This window comes from Lontra canadensis, unplaced genomic scaffold, assembly GCF_010015895.1.
Source record: "Lontra canadensis isolate GAN:19392208 unplaced genomic scaffold, GSC_riverotter_1.0 scaffold6, whole genome shotgun sequence".
Taxonomy (NCBI): Eukaryota; Metazoa; Chordata; class Mammalia; order Carnivora; family Mustelidae; genus Lontra; species Lontra canadensis.
Genome location: NW_022631000.1, coordinates 9302042 through 9321780, shown reverse-complemented (window position 1 = coordinate 9321780; position 19739 = coordinate 9302042). Strand labels below are relative to the sequence as shown.

At 34.6% G+C, this 19739-nt stretch overlaps 1 protein-coding gene across 1 annotated transcript in view; it reads left to right on the top strand.

The window, feature by feature from the left end:
* CIP2A (cellular inhibitor of PP2A) overlaps positions 1-19739 on the top strand; it is a 33245-nt gene that overhangs the window by 10951 nt on the left and 2555 nt on the right. Inside the window, exons 8-18 of the mRNA XM_032852135.1 lie at positions 1912-1987; positions 4986-5204; positions 6272-6431; positions 7950-8091; positions 9172-9271; positions 10993-11111; positions 13856-14051; positions 14533-14607; positions 14703-14813; positions 17180-17376; positions 19384-19497. Of these exons, the coding sequence (XP_032708026.1) occupies positions 1912-1987; positions 4986-5204; positions 6272-6431; positions 7950-8091; positions 9172-9271; positions 10993-11111; positions 13856-14051; positions 14533-14607; positions 14703-14813; positions 17180-17376; positions 19384-19497 (1509 nt within the window). The remainder of the gene's footprint in view (positions 1-1911; positions 1988-4985; positions 5205-6271; positions 6432-7949; positions 8092-9171; positions 9272-10992; positions 11112-13855; positions 14052-14532; positions 14608-14702; positions 14814-17179; positions 17377-19383; positions 19498-19739) is intronic.

The following is a 19739-nucleotide window of genomic DNA, read 5'->3' as shown; positions in this document are numbered from 1 at the left end:
GACAGCACTTCTCATATTTATTCCCAGCTTTTTTTCACATTTCCTACAGTGGCCCTTTCAAATGTTTACTACTTGGCTCTTGCCACTTTTCACTCAGAAGATGACCTTATCTTTGTTTCATGGGAAAAAAAAAACAAACTGAATCCCATCTGATTGGAATTCTTTCAAATTTTTGCTCTTGTTAGTGTCATCTTGTTTTGCTTATAAACACATACCTTGGGGCGCCTAGGTGGTACAGTCGGTGAAGCAGCTGTCCTCAGCTCAAATTGTGATCTCAGGGTCCTGGGATCGAGCCCGGCATTGGGCTCCCTGCTCAGTATTGAACTTGCTTCTCCTTTTCTGTCTGCCTGCTGCTCTGCCTACTTTTATTCTCTGTCTCTCTGTCAAATAAATAAATAAATCTTTAAAAAACACATCCCTTTATTCCATACATTAAATCTCATTCTGTCCTATTTTTTTTTAACAGTATCTTTTGTCTCTTCAATGTCTCCTATCCCATTGACTCCCTTCACTTAAATTTGACTTTCAACATTTCCTCCAACCATATGTCCCTTCTACAATCTGTGATCTTCCCATTGCATTCAAGGTAAACAAAATTCTCAGTATAGCCCTCTAAAATCTGATCTCTGGGAACTGCTCAGCCTTGTTTCTTTACATTTTCTTATCTACTTTTCCCTCATCACTTCAGACAGTAAATAGAATCTTCAACTTGCTAGAAATGCCTTTTGTGTATCCATGTGCTATTTCCTCTGAAGTACTTCTGCTGGAAAGCTGGAATAATTTTTGCTTTATATGTCTAATTCCTGGTTTTTTTTTTTTAAGATTTTTTATTTATTTATTTGACAGACAGAGAGAGATCACAGTAGGCAGAGAGGCAGGCAGAGAGAGAGGAGGAAGCAGGCTCCCCGCTGAGGAGAGAGCCCGATGTGGGGCTCGATCCCAGGCCCCTGGGATCATGACCTGAGCCGAAGGCAGAGGCTTAACCCACTGAGCCACCCAGGTGCCCCCCTGTTTATTTTTTAAGATTCAAGTGTGGGAAACCTCATCTGATCAGGCCTGCCACACTGAGTCTGGATTCAGTATTCATCCTTTTAGCATTCTATATATTTCTCCATGATAGTGTTATATTTTACATTATACAATATTTTATGTTTCAGCCTTCATTCTTAGACTGTTTGCTCTCTCACAGAGCATCATTCTCCCAAACACAGGATGCACTAGTCACATAGACAATAATGTGGGTGGTACCTCTCATAGCTCTTAGAGTTCTGTAACACAGGGCCCTGCTCCTTACCTCTGTATCTGCAGAACCGGATAATATCTAGCTGTTCTAAGTGCTTTATAAATAAATAGCTGCCTAATTTATTAGAATATTTCATGTTCTTTGAATTTTTACAAACTGAAAGTAGCTTTAAAAAAAAAAAAAAAAAAATCAGGGCGCCTGGGTGGCTCAGTTGGTTAAGAAACTGCCTTCGGCTCAGGTCATGATCCTGGAGTCCCGGGACTGAGTCCTGCGATTGAGTCCCACATCTGGCTCCCTGCACGGCAGGGAGTCTGCTTCTTCCTCTGACCCTCCCCCTTCTCGTGCTGTCTTTCTCTCATTCTCTCTCTCTCTTTCTCTCAAATAAATAAAATCTTTTAAAAAAATCAGAGTACTGAAAGTTTCAATGATTTATTTATTGCCACATGAATCATTGTTTTTTCACTGTTTAATAAATAACAGCCGATTTATGTATATCATAGTGGTGGAATGTTTTAAGATTTAAGTATAAATTTTTCAATGACTGTTCTATATTAGAAGCTCAAAATAAATGAAAGAAAATATACTTAAGTTTTATATTTATTTTGTATATAAATCCTTTTGATGGGCCAGTTTCATAATTATCATTTGATGTATATTTTTAAACTTAGGTATGAGCATTTTTCTTCATGTCTCAATCAAGTACTAGGTCTTCTTAATGGAAAGGATCCTGATTCTTCTTCAAAGGTACGTAAAAATATGACTTTTGTTTTAAACTTTTGAAAACTGTAATGTGCAGAAAAATCTTAAGTTTGCAGCTCTCTGAATTTTTACAAATTGAACACAGTCATATAGCCATTATCTAGATCAGAAAATATAGCATTACCAATACTCTAGAGCCCTTCTCAAGTCTTCGTTCACGGTACTAAAAATTGTTTCACGGTGCCTAATGAATATATGTGTACCATGACACAGCAATTCGACTCCTAAACCACGTAGCCAAGATAAACATACCAATAAGTTCATCAAAAGACATGTAGAAAATGTTAAATAGAAAATGCAGTTTTAAAAATGATACTATTTTCGGATTTTTAAAAATGTCAGATGCTTAGGGATAAATCCAACAAAACACATACAAGTTCTCTACTCTGAAATTATAAAACATTGAGAGATATAAAAGACCTAAATAATACAGATATACCAAGTTCATAGATTAGAAGAGTTTCAAATTCATACCAGGTTTTAGTGTTTTTTGTGTTTGTATTTGTTTAGATTTTGGTGTTATGTGGACATTGGGAAAGTCTAAAAATAACTAGTGCTATCTGAAAAAAAAGAACAATGTTAGAGGACTTCTAAATACTACCAGAATACCAAGACTTACTATAAAGCTGCAATAATTAAAACAGTGCAGTACTGTCATAAGGATAGACAGCTAGTCCCCTGAAACAGAGTACAGTTTAAAACCAAACCATAACATATGGTCTCCTGAATGATAACAGCGCATTTCTGAAAGTATGGTCATTTCAGTAAATGATACTGGGTCAACTGAATATCCATATGGGAAAAAACTGGATTTTGTTTCCTACCTCACATCAAATGTGAAAATCAGTTCCAGAAAGACTGTAGATTTACATCTGAAAGGTAAACAGTGAACTTGGAGAAGAAATGCCTAGCAGAATATCTTTACAGCCTTGAGAAAGACAAAGATCTTTTTAAATAGGAAACAAAAGCACAAGCTATACAGGAAAAAGTTGATAAAGACTGCCAGTAACACAGTGGAAGGCAACCCACAGCGTGGGAAAAGGGATCTATGATACATGTATACAACAAAGTACTCTGATCTAAAATATATGTATTTATTATTTTATATATATTTAAAAAGTGTATATATAAATCAAAGAAACTGAACTCAACAGATAATCTGAACAACAAAAAGAATTGGTCAATAAATATGAAATTGCTGTTCAACTTTATTAATCTACAGGGAAATGCAAATTTAAATGATAATGTGATGCTACTATGTGCCCACCAGGTGGTTAAAATTAAAAATATGAATAGCATCGAATATAGATGAGAATACAAAAATCCCATAAGGTTGTAGTACTCATGGGCTGAAAATTGGCCCAACCACTTATGAAAATAGGTATTATCTAGAAATTTTGGACACATTCATAGAGCATGAGCCAGCAATTTCACTCACCCAAATAAAAAATATATACATTCACCAAAGGCCATGTATAGCTGTACTACTCCTATAAGGCAGGAATTAGAAATAATCCAAATGCTATTAATAGTGGAATGGGCAGATAAATAGTGGAATGGGCAGATAAATTGTGGTGCATCTGTATATTAGAGAACTACACAGCAATTAGGATGAGTAAAGTGCAACTGTGTGCGATAATATGAGTGAATGTCAGTAACCTACTGCTGAGCTCAAGAAGTCAGATGGAAGGAAGGGTATGCACTGTAAGATTCGATTTATATATAAAGTTCCATGTGATTTGTTTTATATAAACTGGCAAGCTGATTAAAAAGTGTAGAAATGCGAAGATGCAAGAATAGCTAAGATAAAATTAATCTACAGTGTCAGAAATCTGACGAAGAGTAGTGACTGAGGCATTGTCTGGGAGGTACACAAGGGACTTCAGGAGTTTTAGTAGAATTCTCTTGATCTGGTTGCTACTTACACAGGTATGTTCACCTTGGAAAAACCATCCACCTTTGTACTAGTGATTTATTACTTCTGTACATTATACTTAAGAAGTGTATATGAGAAGGTATTTTCTTACATGGGTATAATATGTCTCTGGTAAGAGAAAAGAGAAACTGATGACATTGCTTGCCTTCAGGGAGTGTAGCTAGAGATCAGGCTGCTTTGTTTAGCCATGGAACCAAGTAAATGTATTACCTATTCAAAAACAAGTACTATAATTTATATTTGAAAATGAATAAATCAAGGATTATCATTTGTTACATAGTAAATGTTAATGGGCTGAATTCTATTAAAATCAGATGCTGTCAAGTTGGTCAAAACACAAATCCCAATTATATGTCATTTATAAAAATACAGATAAAGGTAGAAAATAAGTGGATAGGCAGAGATGCCAGTGATTTATTTTAAATGATAGGTTGGTAGTATAGGAAATGAGGTAGAATTTAACTTAGCTAATAAATAGGTTGGTGTGGGATGTTATGTGATGTTTTAAAGGCCCAATTTATGATGTAAAGAACTGAGGTGTAGAATAGAGGAGTTAATAGCTACAATGTCAAAAGCATGCACACAGTGTAGAAATAGCCATAATTAAGGTTTTAAAGCTTAGGAATACCACTTTTCAGTATTATCCTAAAGTATGCTTTATAGGAATTCTCAAATCTAAGCATGATTGCAAGTAGTTTCTAATTTTATTTTTTTTCACTGTAAAAACAAAATATATCTGTGATTTCAAAAACAAAAGCAACTAAGTACTGTAGAAGACATGATATTAGTTGAAGTTGCCCTCCTTTCTTTGGCTCTCACAGCTCTGCTTACTAGGAGTAACTACCATTAACAAATTTCTTTGTAACTTTGTGGTACCTAATCCCGCATTTTGAAAAATATTACTTAAAGAAAAATTGGAAGCTGTCTTTAATTTTTGTTTTAAAGTATCTTCTTTAAAAATGTGTCATTTTCAGCTTGATCACTTCGTTGTTTTGTACATTAAAGGCCAATGAAATTGACATTTAACGAAGACTTTATATTGCACAGGTTTTAGAATTACTTCTTGCCTTCTGTTCAGTGACTCAGCTGCGCCACGTCCTCACTCAGATGATATTTGAACAGTCTCCATCTGGCAACACCATACTGGGAAGCCATTCTAAATGTTTAGAACCTACAGTGGCTCTACTTCGTTGGTCAAGCCAACCTCTGGATGGGTCAGAAAACTGTTCTATTTTAGCCTTGGATTTGTTCAAGGAAATATTTGAGGTAATATAATAATAGACAAATTGACTTTTCCATTTAATGATTCTCAGTGAACAGTTTACTTTCAAAAACATCCACAATAAACTAATTGTTTATACACTTTAGGAAAACATTTAGCTAACTCCCTTTCTTTCAGCCACGGAATTTCCTTTTTTTGGGCAAAGTCAGGAACGTTGTGTTTTTGGGCGAAGTCAGGAACATTGTGTTTTCTTTTTTTGCACTGAATAGCTTATATATACTCCTTTCAGTGTAATAAGTAAAAGTATTTGCTGAGATTTTACAGCTTGTTGTCTGCCTATACTTCTTGCAGTAGTCACATTCTGTTCCTCCATCTTGGTAGATACTGTCTGCTGTCTTTACTAGCCTATTGAGTGGACTAATATAGGAACATTGGATTCAGTCACTAAGATGCAGTGGAACATGTCAGACACTGCTAGGCACTTGGGATATAGACAAAAATTCTTTCCCTAGAGGCCATTACATTCTGGTTTATTATACTGTCTAGCTCACTTAGCATTCTGTACTATTGTCCCTGTTTTTGTACTCATTCTGCCTACCACAGTATCTTCTTAGAGTATTTCCCTCATGACTGGATCCTATGCACAAACAAAAATGCATATGAATGATTAAATATATTCGTCAAAGATGATGCACAAATTATTCTGTTTTATGTTGGTCTTAACTGTTAATCAGTTTTAGCATTTAAAAAAAGTCTTCAAGATTCTGATGGAAATTATTCATGATTATAAAGTATTAAGACCAGTGATAGTTATTTAATTATTGTAATTGCACTTAGCAAATTCAGGATTCTTGTTTTCAAATCATGGACACAATCCCTGGGAAAGTCTTGTTTGCAGTTAAGTAGCTTAAAACCTTATTGTTCCATTTAAGAAAAAGGTCATCATAGCCATCTAAACTGGATAAAAGGGTAGGTTTTAAATAGGAGACACAGGTCAATTAAATATTGAAGTAGTTATAAGAGATTTGATGAGAATGTTGCTGCTCGGTGATGACTCTGCGTTCTGTATTCCATTTTTATTTTTCATCACTGGTGGTGGTTAATTCTTCAGGATGTTGTAGATACTGCTAACTGTTCCTCCGCTGACCGTTTCGTGACCCTTCTGTTGCCTACAATCCTTGATCAACTTCAGTTCACAGAACAAAATCTAGATGAAGCCTTATTAAAAAAAAAATGTGAAAGGATGGTCAAGGCCACTGAAGTTTTGTTAAATATCCTTTACTGTTAAAACATGGAAACTAGCCATTCATTTTTTTTCTAGTATTTTACTTCAGTTTTGCCTTTGTTTGTAAATGTGTCACTTCTCATACTTGTATATCAATTCAGGATTATTGAATTGGAGTTTAAACTATAGAACTAATTCTCAGTGAGGAGTCTATGAAGAAGTTGTCCAGAATTTTTTCACTTATTTTTCTAGTAAAACTTTTAAACTAAAGAATATTTCATAATTTTTAACTTTTTAAACTTTTTAAACTTGATTTGGACATTTTTACTGCAATTTGAGATTAAGAGATACATTCTAAAATAACTGCTTTATTACTTTCTAATGCTAATTGCATTCTCTGGATGATTTGTGGGGTCATCACTGGTTCAATATATCAGAGAATAAACAAACATTGGTAGAGTTGTTAGTATTTTAGTTTATATTCTAATTTTTACTGAAAGTTAAAGCCTCTAGAAATATTTTAATAAAGATGATATACTAGGTTATAAAAAAAAGACACATATTATCAAGACAATTTCATTCATTACAAAAAAAGAAAACCTTGAGTCCAATTAGTGTCACCGCCTAACTTTTGTATTCAGGTTTTCTTAGGTCTTTTCTTGTGTTTGCTCTTGTCTTTTAGATCAGTTAATGCTAAGTCTTTTGAAGCCCAAGTCCCATTTTTTAAAATATTTCATTAATGCGTTTTTATTATTATAAACAAGAAGCCTTTATATCTCAACCAGATCTTTTATCTTTACCTAGACAAGTTTCCTTATATCTCAGCAGTAAGAATTTGCTCAACTTCGTCCTGCCCTAGAGCAAATTCCACATCTATTTACTCTCTTCTCAGAGTTACTGCTCCTTAATTTTCCTCTTCCCTACAGCAGTGATTCTCAATCCTGATTATGTATTAGAATTACCTGAAGAACATTTTAAAAATCCTGACACCTGAACCTTACTTCCAGCAATTCTAACTTGATTGGAGTAATCTAGAGCCCAGGTGTGTGGACAGTGGGGCGATTGTGATTGATTGATTGATCAAACTACCCACATGATTCTAACATACAGCTAAAGTTGAAAACCACTGCTATAGAGACACATTATTTTGCTTGATTGTTGATATCTATCTGTAATATATGCAGGCCTCAGAATTGGTACCGTTTTGAGCCAAATTTGACACTTTTTAAATGATACTCAAGTTAACTTATAATACTACAAAATAGGAAAAAATAACTTCCCTTAGTTCAGCAAATATTGAACCACTGTAATAAGCTTCTAAGAAAATACTAACATCCAGCAGAGTAACAGACATGGTGTCAGTCCCATCTCTTGCCACTTACCAATCACTTAAATGCTCTAAGCTTTAGTTTCCTAATCTGTCATTGAGCTAATGTAACAATGATTATATGGAAGTGCAGTAACAAGATAATTTGTATGGAATCACTCTAAATACTGTAAAGTGCTATACAAATATAAGGATTTTTTTGAGAAATTTTTGTTTGTTTTCCTTAACAAAACTTACCTCTGTGTGGAGATGATTCTCTAAAAATGCATGTTGCAAAAACTCTGACTACCATCAAATGTACCACTTTGATAGAACAACAGTTTACATATGGCAAGATTGATCTGGGGTTTGGAACAAAGGTAGCAGATTCTGAATTGTGGTGAGTATATAAAATCCAAATGGCAAAATGGTAATACCAAACATAATAAAAATCAAAAGATCTAGTGATTCTCTCCTCTTGGAGGGTAATCCTTGGGTATGCACTATTAACTCAAGGTATAGCAGGGAATTAATAAGGTTTTTCATAATTTTTTAAAAATTCATTCAATTCATAGATTACATGCCTTGAAGAAAGGATAATCTTAACATCCGTGATTTATTTTTCATTGTTTAGGTTTGTTTTGTGTTTTAATTTTTGATTATCCTGAAGTGTCTCTCATAGTTCTTTTCTGGAGGTTCTTTCTGACATTGCCTCAGTAATTTTATGTTTTAAACAAAAAGGCATGAAAAAACAGGTCATTTTTTTATTACCAGGAAATCAGATACTACTGAAGGTTTCCTACTAACAAAGACAGTTCTTTTCCTAAGCATGTAAAGATTTATGGTTTAAAGGTGAATTTTCACTGATAGTGATGAGAGAGATAAATTATTTTATCGCTCCTTTTCTGCATGAATTGAGTCCATTAACAAATCTTTATTGAGGACCTGAATGCTAGACATTGATTTGTTCCAATTTCCATAAATGACATAATTGTCAATGATTGTGCTCCTCAATAACAAGGATTACTTTTTTTTTACTTTTTTATACTCCTTTTGTGGTATGAGGCTAAGAACATGGCTTAGTATAATTTATTTGATAAATCTAAGGTATTCTGTATTGCTTAAGGTTGCCCTTTATTGATATTCCAATGAAAAAGCTAAAATTAAGTACGTCATTTTGCTGATGCTGCTGGTAATTTGTCTCAGAAAGTGGAAGCTCAGTGGTATTTGAAATTAGAAAAAGAAAACACAGTTTTAGACAGACAGTTTAGACTGTTAATGACAATTTGTTCTTTTGGGGGGTTGGGTTATAAGGATGCTGGTCTCTGTTATATTTTTACTTCTCAAAAGAAACAATACTTTATCTTCCTGAGGTTTAAAAACAAAAATGTTGGTTTTTTCAGAATTTCTGTAAAATTATGGACAGAAATAAAGTTCTAAGCAACTTTTTGGTTATCTAATTTAAATATTTATTTTTAAGCAAACTTGCTGCTGATGTAGTTTTGAAAACTCTTGACTTGATGAACAGACTTAAACAGTTGGTTCCTGGTATGGAAGTAAGCTTCTATAAAATCCTTCAGGTGAGTGTAAACTCTTCAAATATTGAAGTTTATTCATACATAAATGCTTCCTAAGTGTGAGTTTCTGTTTTAATATTTTGAGGTTTAGAAAGTGTTTCTCTTAGAATTGGCTATCAGAAGAGAGTTAATTGCCTTAAGTAGCTATTATATTCCCAGTATACGGTAATTCTACATAGTTTTGCAGGAATTGAACAAAAATGCTTGTGACTATAATGTACAGGAAGTTCATGATAGTAGAGCTTCTTCAGCCTTTTTCCTTTCTTGTGCCATACTTTAGGTTTCTTCGTTTATTTCTAATAGCACTGCAGTGAAGGGGAAGTGGTATTTGTTTTGGAGTTTTTGTTTTTGGTTGGGATTGATGATGTAGAGTGTTAAGGGGATAAGGCACACATCTGGAAGAAAAGGACATGATTGTGAGTGATAGTAAGACCAGAGAGGGTATGCAGAGAATAGTCGACTCACGAATTTTGATGATGGTAGCTGAATAAGAGCTCTAATGTTTACCTTGATAGCCACAAAAACTGACTTAAAATAGATACTTAGCAAACATGTGTGAATTGAGTTACTATAAAAAACAAAGATGGTTCTGGTCTGTATAGACAGGGTAGAAGCCAAAACTGAAACCTTATATAGGAGCCCCTTGTACACTTTGGAGAGCATAATGCTGAAGAGATGGGCTTCAGATCTTGACTCCACCAGTCAGTCAAGTCAGTGCCGACTTGAGCAAGCTATTTCACTTGTCTGAGCTCTAGCTTCCTTAACTACAGAATGAAAATAATGAATTCCCCTCCATGGGAGCAGTTATGAAGGGTTACAATGAGGGTTATGGAGATAAAGCCCAGCTTTTTTTTTTTTTTTTTTTTTTTTTTTTAAGATTTTATTTATTTGACAGAGATCACAAGTAGGCAGAGAAGAAGGGAAGCAGGCTCCCCGCTGAGGAGAGAGCCTGATGCGGGGCTCGATCCCAGGACGCTGGGATCATGACCTGAGACGAAAGCAGAGTCTTTAACCCGCTGAGCCACCCAGGTGCCCCTAAAGCCCAGCTTTTAATTTTAACATGGTTCTGTGGCATAAGATTATACTTGAGTACTTACAAGACCCTCAACATTGTAAAATGTAGATAACTATAAAGGATTCATATTTTAATATTTTTTCTCTGTTAACAACTTAAAAAATTGGGTCAAACTGATTTTGTGTCAATTAGGAGATGTTTTTCAGAATAAATGATTTGGAGCTTACAGTACTAATATAAAATATTTACTGACATGAAGGACTTACGTGTTAAGTATAATTGTTTCAGTGACAAAATTAGAATTTTTCTAAGTAATTTGAGTTTTACTTTTTTTTTACTTTAATTGGAAATGATTATTTTTTCTTATAGTCAGATTTTCTTTTAAAGGTAGCTAGAAAAATAAAACAATAATTCAAAACATCAGTCAGTTATGGATCATATTTTAAATTCGTCATAATATGTAAGATGTGATTTTCATGGGCACAACAAAACTTTTGCCAGATTTTTTTAAAGCTAGTGTTCATATTGACTGCATAGATAATTATAACAAAGTAAAGGCTGATGAATACATTCAAACAGCAGATAGAAACCTTTCAGAATTTGCCTGGAATTATTTTATGGTTTAGCTCTGTTTACTCACCTTGCTTTAAAAATCCTGACATTATTTATTCTTTGTGCCTGTTGTTTTTTGGTTTCTTGATTTGTTTAGGATCCACGCCTGATTACTCCCTTGGCTTTTGCTTTAACATCAGATAATAGAGAACAAGTACAGTCTGGACTGGGAATATTATTGGAAGCTGCTCCACTACCAGATTTTCCTGCTTTAGTGTGAGTTGTAGTCATTTGCAGTATATCTCTTGTGGTCCTGGAATATTCTGCTGTGTTTCTTTAATAGTCTTCAATATAGATAGATTAGAAAATTTGTGAATCAGAGACTTCATTATATAACAGTTGGTAATTTTTCAAGTGATTAAAAGAAAATTTGATTTCAGTAACTGAAAAGCCCAGGTGTATACTCAGGGAAAAGCTAGCTTCAGGTGGGTTAAATGTTTTCCAGGCACTATGCCTCTCTCTCTCTCTCTCACTTCCTCTATTTGGCATAATAGCTTCTGGACTATGCTTATATCTTACCAGTTTAGTTCTTACATAGAATGAGCTTTCCCTGTGTCAGCTATACTCAAAAAAAAAAAAAAAAAAAGACATTTAGATTAGATGTGAAGAAGAACTTCTTCAGCTTAAGGGTTTGCCAGAGGATAAGATGGGAAACTGCTCTAAAAGATTAAACACTTAATAAACAACATGGCTTTTACAACTAAAAAACAACCAACAAAAACAAAACAGGAAAGAAAACAAAGAGCTTCTCTTCCCAGTTATTTAAATAAGTTTTTTTTTTTTTTAAGATTTTATTTATTTATTTGAGAGAATGAGAGAGAACATGAGAGGAGAGAGGTTCGGGGGAGAAGCAGACGCCCTGCTGAGCAGGGAGCTGAATGTGGGACTCAATCCTGGGACTCCAGGATCATGACCTGAGCTGACCTGACCCAGGTGTCCTGTTTAAATAAACCTAAGCATCACTTTCGTTGACCGAATCTGGGTCATTTGCCAATGAAGGACCTTGGCAGATAACAAGGGTTCAACTGTGAGCACTACATGAAGTGAAAGTTAATTTGGGGGCAGTGGGAGGATTTAAAAAGAAAAAAATTTTGTGCTTTTATCAGAAAGTAGAATAGATAGTGGCCAGGCAGAATTGCCCACTATTCTCATTGATTTCAATCATTAGGAGAATATTTGCTATTTTTCTGTTGTTAAAGATTTTATTTATTTGAGAGAATGAGAGAGAGAGAGAGCGTGTGCAGAAGTGGGGGGAGGGGCAGGAAGAAGCAGGCTCCCTACTGAGCTAGGAGCCCCTGACATGGGGAGACATGCTATTTCTTTTAACTGACTTAGAAACTTATTTTTCAGAATTAATAATTTAGTCATAAATTAAGAGATTAAGAACTGTGGAGAACAAGACCTAGAGACCACATAATCAAAATTCTCTTCATTGTAAATATTTTTAAACAGATGGACAGATAGGGAGTTTCTCCAGTTAAGATTTGGAAATGATCTGTGAAGCTGCTTCATTTTGTGGTGGCTTGGTTGCTCCAGTTGTGGTAATCGGACATAAAGGAAAGCCCCTGTGTTTCAGAACGGAATGCTTCAGCTTCACTGAAAGTGGGAGTCTCATCCTCTGTCCCTGTATATGAGATCTTCCTACCATTTCTTTGTATCTTGGCTGCCCCTATCTTACTGGTGTTACATAATTTTCTCTTTAGAAAATATGTCAGGTGTTCATTTATTTTACTTATGTCTTTTTATGCCTTTGTTTATATCATCTTAGTTTAATAAGGTAAATTTATATGTTGGATGGGTGGTTGGGTACATAAGTAGGTTTTTTGGTGTACATTTCCATCTGGTGAGGGCCAAGTATGTGCCAGGCCCTCTTCTAGTCATTTTAGATATTGCAGTAAATTAGACTGGGGACCTTTGTCATATGGTTTGCATTCTAGTTGGGAGACAAGTTAAAAATTAAGTTTCATAATGTGCATGTCAGTATGGGTGTAAGGGGCTCTCTGAGAAAGTGAATTTGTACTGAGACCTGATGATAAATGGAGCCAACTCTATACAGATCTGGTGGGAAGAATATTCTAGTAAAGGAACAGCTCATTCAAAGACCCTGTGGCAGGAACAAGACATGATAAATGGGGCAGAATGGGAGTCAGGTTAGTGAGAAGATTCTGAGTGAGAAAGGGTAAGAATGAAGGACATAGGTGAAGGACAGGTGATGTTGCCCATGGTAAGAAGGATGTTCTTACCAACAGCAATAACATTGTACTTAAGTTTAACAAATAATCCATACTTACAGACGAGTTCTAATGTCTCCAGAAAAGAGGTAAGATTGTCATTATAAAGGATTGTAAGTAGAAAAGCATTTACTTGACAATATTTAGGGTATTTTCCAAAATGTGGCTTCATCATAGACTCCAAGATTATTTCAAAAATATTTGAAGGCTTATATTCCCAAAAAATATCCATTCTAAATATTCTCTAATTCTATACTAACTACCCTTTCCTCTATTTTTTTTTTTTAAGATTTTATTTATTTATTTGACAGAGCACACAAGTAGGCAGAGAGGCAGGCAGAGAGGGGGAAGCAGGTTCCCCGCCAAGCAGAGAGCCTGATGCGGGGCTCAATCCCAGGTCCCTGAGATTCTGACCTGAGCTGAAGACAGAAGCTTAACCCACTGAGCCACCTAGGCACCCTCCTCTTTTTTTTTTTTAAGATTTTATTTATTGAGAGAGAGAGTGTGGTACAAGTGGGGTGGGGGGAGCAGACAGAGAGGGAGAAAGACATTCTCAAGCTAGTGCCTTAGCCCATGGCAGGGCTCTATCTCACGACCCTGAGATCATGATCTAGGCTGAAATCAAGAGTTGAACCCTCAACTGACTGAGCCACCCAGGCTCTCCTTCCACTATTTTTTTGTAATTCATCCATTCATTCTTTCTTTCTTTCTTTCTTTCTTCCTATTCAGACTTGGAGAAAGTATAGCAGCAAACAATGCCTATAGACAACAGGAAACAGAACATATGCCCAGGAGAATGCCCTTGCAATCACTAAATCACAGTCTTCCAACATCAGTAAAATGTTTAACTCCTCCACTTTTGAAAGCTAGAATTCCAGGATTGAACATTGAGGAACTAATAGAGAAACTTCAGGCTGGAATGGTGGTGAGTGGTAAATAGCCATTATAAATGGGATTCTGCCTGGTACATACCAACTAAATATCACTCCTGATTATAACATTTATTTAAATAACTTAAGATGCCAGTTTGGTCAATGAAACCTTATCTTTTAATATGAAAATAACAATATTCTAGAAAGTTTGGAAAGAAAGAAAAAAATTAGCCATAAAATTCCCACATTTTAACACCAGTCATTTTTACCCCAGTCTTCCCCAGTTAGTCCACCCTCATCCTCTCTATCCCTCTGTTTAAGAAATATATCCCACAAGCATATCAAGTCCTACCCAGATACTCTTCTGCAATAGCCAGGTTAGTGAAATGTTTGTGAACTGCCTAATACAGGATTAATTTTTTTTACTTTGTTACTCATTAAGTTTTAATGATTTGGTTTCACACTAGGCATTTATTTTTTTATTGTGTTGAGTGTTAAAATTTTCTGATTTTTGACTGTTGTATTAAAACTTAGGTAAAGGAACAGATTAATGATGTGAGAATATCTGACATAATGGATGTATATGAGATGAAACTGTCCACATTAGCCGTGAGTACAAGCTTATTTTAACTATACCTAACAGTTGAGCTTTAATAGATGTTTTTCTGCTAAGTGATAAAGATAAATGGTTTGTCTTCTTACAGTCCAAAGAAAGCAGGCTACAAGATCTTTTGGAAGCAAAAGCTCTAGCCCTTGCGCAGGCTGATAGACTGATTGCTCAATATCGCTGTCAAAGAACTCAAGCTGAGACAGAGGTGTGTACAATATAAAGACTTATCTGATATGTAGAAAAATAAATGAAGCAGAACATGTACAAAATTTTAGTTTTATTTTTGTTAGTGTTTGAAGTAAACTGTTCTCAGTATTTGACTACTCCCTCCATCTTGAAACCCTTCCCCTTTAATTTTGATCACTCCAATATCTTCTGATTTTCTTTCTACGCTAATGGATATTCTTTTCCTATATCCTTTAGGGACTTCTCTTCCTCCATTTAACCCTTAAATGTTGGGTTTTCCTGGCATTATGTTCTAAGTCCTTTGCCCTTCCTTAAATAGTCCAGGGATTCAGTCATTATCAGAATGTTAATGCTACCAGTTTTATATGCTGAGCCCAGATACTTTCCACTAAGCATTAATGCTTCCTGTATAGCTCTTTTTAAGTATATAGCAAATACTTCCCATTCAGTATGACCAGTCCTGAACGCATCACCCATTTCAAAAATTTACTTTTTTTATATATTCCATCTTGTTCTGAAGAGTTCCAGACAAAAATCCTGGAAATCATACATTTACTTCCTACAATTAGCCATTCACCAAATCCAGTTGATTCTACTTTCTAAATATTACCTTTTTCTGCCTTGTTTCTTCTTACTACTATTTGCTACAGGTCAAATTCTTTCCATTTTTTATATGAATCATAGCAGAGCCTTCAGTTAGTCTTTTTACCTTCAGTCTGGAGGCCTCTTTCACCCACCCTCTACGTGGATCCCAAGTCATCTTTTTGTATTTGGTTCCACCCTCCCTTGTTTCCCCTACAGTGATTTCTGAGGCTGTAATCTGATTTTATTGCTTCTGTGGTATGTACCCTGCAGTGGCTTACCATTTCACTCAGCAGATGATTTTAAATTCCTTAGTTTGGCACGCAGGATTCTAAAACTACTTTCATTCCGCATCTCCTTGCATTTCTCTGCATTCTCTGCAATCACCTCCATCAGATTACTTTGCAGTTTCTTACGCAGTTCTATTGCTTGCAGTTACTTGACATACTCAGGTTTCCCTGTCCTTGTATTTGCTCTTCCATGTCTAGAACACCTTTTCCTCTTTCTCTGCCTAACTCCTAATAATTCTTCATATTTTATTAGTTTAAATACTGCCATTTCTTAGGAAGCTGTCTCTTGTCTTCTCCTTCCCATACATGTGAAAATTATACAACCCTGCTTCCCACCCTTGATGTCCGAGACAGTTTCGATATCTCCAGGCCCCAGCAAACACAGTACTTGGCACATGGTAGGTGCTCAGAAAGTCTGACATGGTGCTGTGTGCACATATACACACAATGTGTACATTAGGAGTGAGAGCTTACTGCAGTAATATGAAATTCCTAGCAGATATAAACGGAGTCTCAACAGTTTGATATCATTTATGATGAACTGTAATAAAGTCATTTGATTTTTGAGAGGTATTTAAAGTCAGTGACACATAAAATACCATTAGAGTCTTCTCAGAGTACTCATATTTGAAAAAATATGAATAAATATAACCATATATTTTCCTTTTCTTCTTTTGATGTGGATTCATTTGTCTTAACAATGTATTGGATTTATCATAAATTTCAACAAAGAAAATTAGTGATATTAAAATCATTTTGTCCTCTCCCTTCCCATAGCATATTCTTATATTCTATGTCTGTTGGACATGTCTTGCATTTTATTGGAGAATTTAATGTTTTATCTGTTTTACTGGAAAGGTTTCTTATAAAAATAACACTAAATAATGGGGTATTACTGCTTTATAGACTGTCAAAAAAAAGAGAAGGGCTTAGGTTTTTATCTGGCATTTCAAAACAAGAGTATTTTTCAGACTAAAGGGTGTTGGGGGGAGTTCACTTCTCATTCTAGTGTTCTGTTTCTTTAATGTTTCATGTCACAAATACTTTCATATTAATTTAGGCTGTATTCCCTGATTGTGCTAGCTTAATTTTAAGTGTTGCTTAAACATCTGTGATACAGTTAAGATCTTATTTTTAATATCTACCTGAAATGGGAAAGCTGATTTGTGTAAACTTTATGGTTTAGTGTTGATGGCTAGCCCCAGGGACCACACATACCCTTTTAATTAAGTACAGAATGTAGACCTATTTTCTTGTTGTTATAATTGTGCTAATTTCCGTGAGTCTGGTCATACCGAGATTATTCTAGTAAGGACAATCTCTTAAGTAAAAAAAAAAACAGTGTTAGATTTATTAGAAGTAGTTAATTAATGTGTATGTGACTAATAAAACTTTATGTAACCAAATAGATGCTAGCCTCTTAGATATTTGATAAATCTTTTAAATTGTAGAAATTGAGCAAACAATACACGTGGAAGTAGAAAAGTGTGTGTTCTGTTTGGTTTTGTTTTAGGCACGGACACTTGCTGGTATGTTGAGAGAAGTTGAGAGAAAAAATGAAGAGCTTGGTGTGTTGCTAAAGGCACAGCAGGTTGAATCAGAAAGAGCCCAGAGTGATATTGAGCATCTCTTCCAACATAATAGGAAATTAGAGTCTGTGGCTGAAGAACATGAAATACTGACAAAATCCTACATGGAACTTGTTCAGAGGTAAATTAATAAAGTAAAATTTTCTGTGTAAAGTTGGGAGTCTAGAATGAACACACGGTATTTCTTTTCTGTGGTGCTAAAATCCTTTTGTAAACATTCACATATTCTGATAATTCCATAAGTTAAGTAGTTAACAAGAAACTTACATCACAGGTAAATGAAGTATTGTTTACTCAAACTTAGGATCAAAGTCAGAAATAGAATACAGGTTTCTTTGTTTCTCTCCAGTTGACACTGCTTCTTTCATGTATTCATGCCGTCCTCAGTCATCTGGGGTTTTATCACCACAAGAACAAGTTGATCTGCTTTGTTCACTGACAAACCCCTAGGGCTGCAGCAGTACTCAGTATTTTGCATTCCATAAATGTTAAAGGACCTTAGTTGTCATAATTTGTGTTAAGTTGAGCCATATGAATTGGCCATTTCTGTACATCAAATGTGTTGAATAGGAACAATTTCATATTCAATTGAACATATTCAATTTCCAGTCTCATAACATGGGAATTCAGGTGTTAGTGTTTAAAACATCTCTCAGTTTGTAGTCATTATTTCTCCTTAATGTCACTGAATATGGTTTACTTATATATGTGACTTTATCTGTGGAATAAACTCTTAACAGGTGAATTGTTGGGTGAAAGGATATGTGCTCTCAGGTTTTTGATGGATTGACAAGTTGCCTTTCAAAAAGGCTACACTAACTTAACATGCCTACTAACAAAATACGAGACTGATCATGCTTTCCTTCTTTGTCATGCTTTCCTCCTTTTAATCTTTTAGGTCAATTTTAAAACTGAGATATAAAGAAGACCCAGAACAATTACAGATTTTCTACCAAACAATAAAAATTAAAATATTCCGGTTAACTTGTTCTTTTTTTAATTTATAATTTAACATTGATTAAGATTTGAAAAAATCTTCAATCTATGCTATTAATATAAAAATCTAGAAAATTTTAACTCTGTAAGATCCATATGCTTATTTGCCAATCAATAAAAATGAAAGGTGGAAAACGTATAGCATCTAGAAAATTTGTGACATTAAAATTTCCTAAACAGGATATTTTCTCCCAGCAGTAACTTTCTCCAAAATCTGTTGTAGGCAGCCCTGGTAGAGTGGACTATTGGTGTTAAGTTAGGATGTGAGAAAAAGTAATAAGCATTGGTCCCACAGAAATACGGGGTTTCCAGGAACCACGGGAACTTCCTATTGATGTTCCAGATAGTGAGAGAGAGGCCAAGAGGTAAATCTCCTGCCTTCTGGGGCCAGATAGTAACAAATAATGAAGTTGGCTGGGGAAAGAAAGGTCATCGCTAATGGTAGGGACTATCTAAAGGCATTCAGATTCAGAATTACAAAAACCACATGGGACAGATAAAACATTTCTAGGCAAATTTGGCCAGTGCTACCAGTTTGTATTTAGTGAAGTAAAAAAGGACATTTTATGCCTAAAATACTTGGGCGTCAAAGTATCACTTTAGAAAGTATTTCTGTGTTTACTTTGCTAGTAAACTAAGCAGAACTGTTAGATGCAGAGCTCTGAAGAGGCCAGTGAAGTTTAGTATCCCCAACTACATCATTAATTTGACATTTTTAATTAAACATACATTATGCCCAAGAGGCTAACAATAGCAGATTTAAGTTTTATTTTTTAATAAACTACATCCTTTTACAGAAGTTTTTAAAAATTTGCTGGATCTAACTATGAAAATAACTATAATATATATAGCAAATTATGTAGAGCAATATTATCCATAAAGCTCTATATCCATAAATATGAGGTAAATGCCCTGCACTTTTCCTTTTTATAGTAAATATTACCTCCTAAGTCAGCCAAAATACATCTTTAATGTCTTTTAGAGTTAATCTTTCTTTATGTCCTGCTTGTTCATGACATTCCTCTTCTTCAGTGTATGCAGTTTGGTTTGATGAGAAAATAAAGGACACTGTTTCTTTTTTCCATTAAATGTTTGCCTCCCTAAAAATATCAACTCATTTTTGTCTTTTCAGGAATGAAACCAATGAAAAGAAGAATAAAGATTTGCAGATGACATGTGATTCTCTGAATAAACAAATTGAGACAGTGAAAAAGTTGAATGAGTCATTCAAGCAACAAAATGAAAAGTAAAATCTCTAGTTCTTAATTCTAATTATTTTGGATTTTTTAAAAACAGTGATTCTCTTTATACAGAGCATTGCTTTTTACAGATAAAGTTAATAGAATTACCACTTATTTTAGATATAAAATACATATTTGACAAAATGTAAGGTATTACTCTTCTTATTAATTTGCTCTTAAAATACTTGTTGGAAAGAAAAAGAAATGAAATACTTCCTTGATGTGTTCTTCTATATTTTTTTATAAC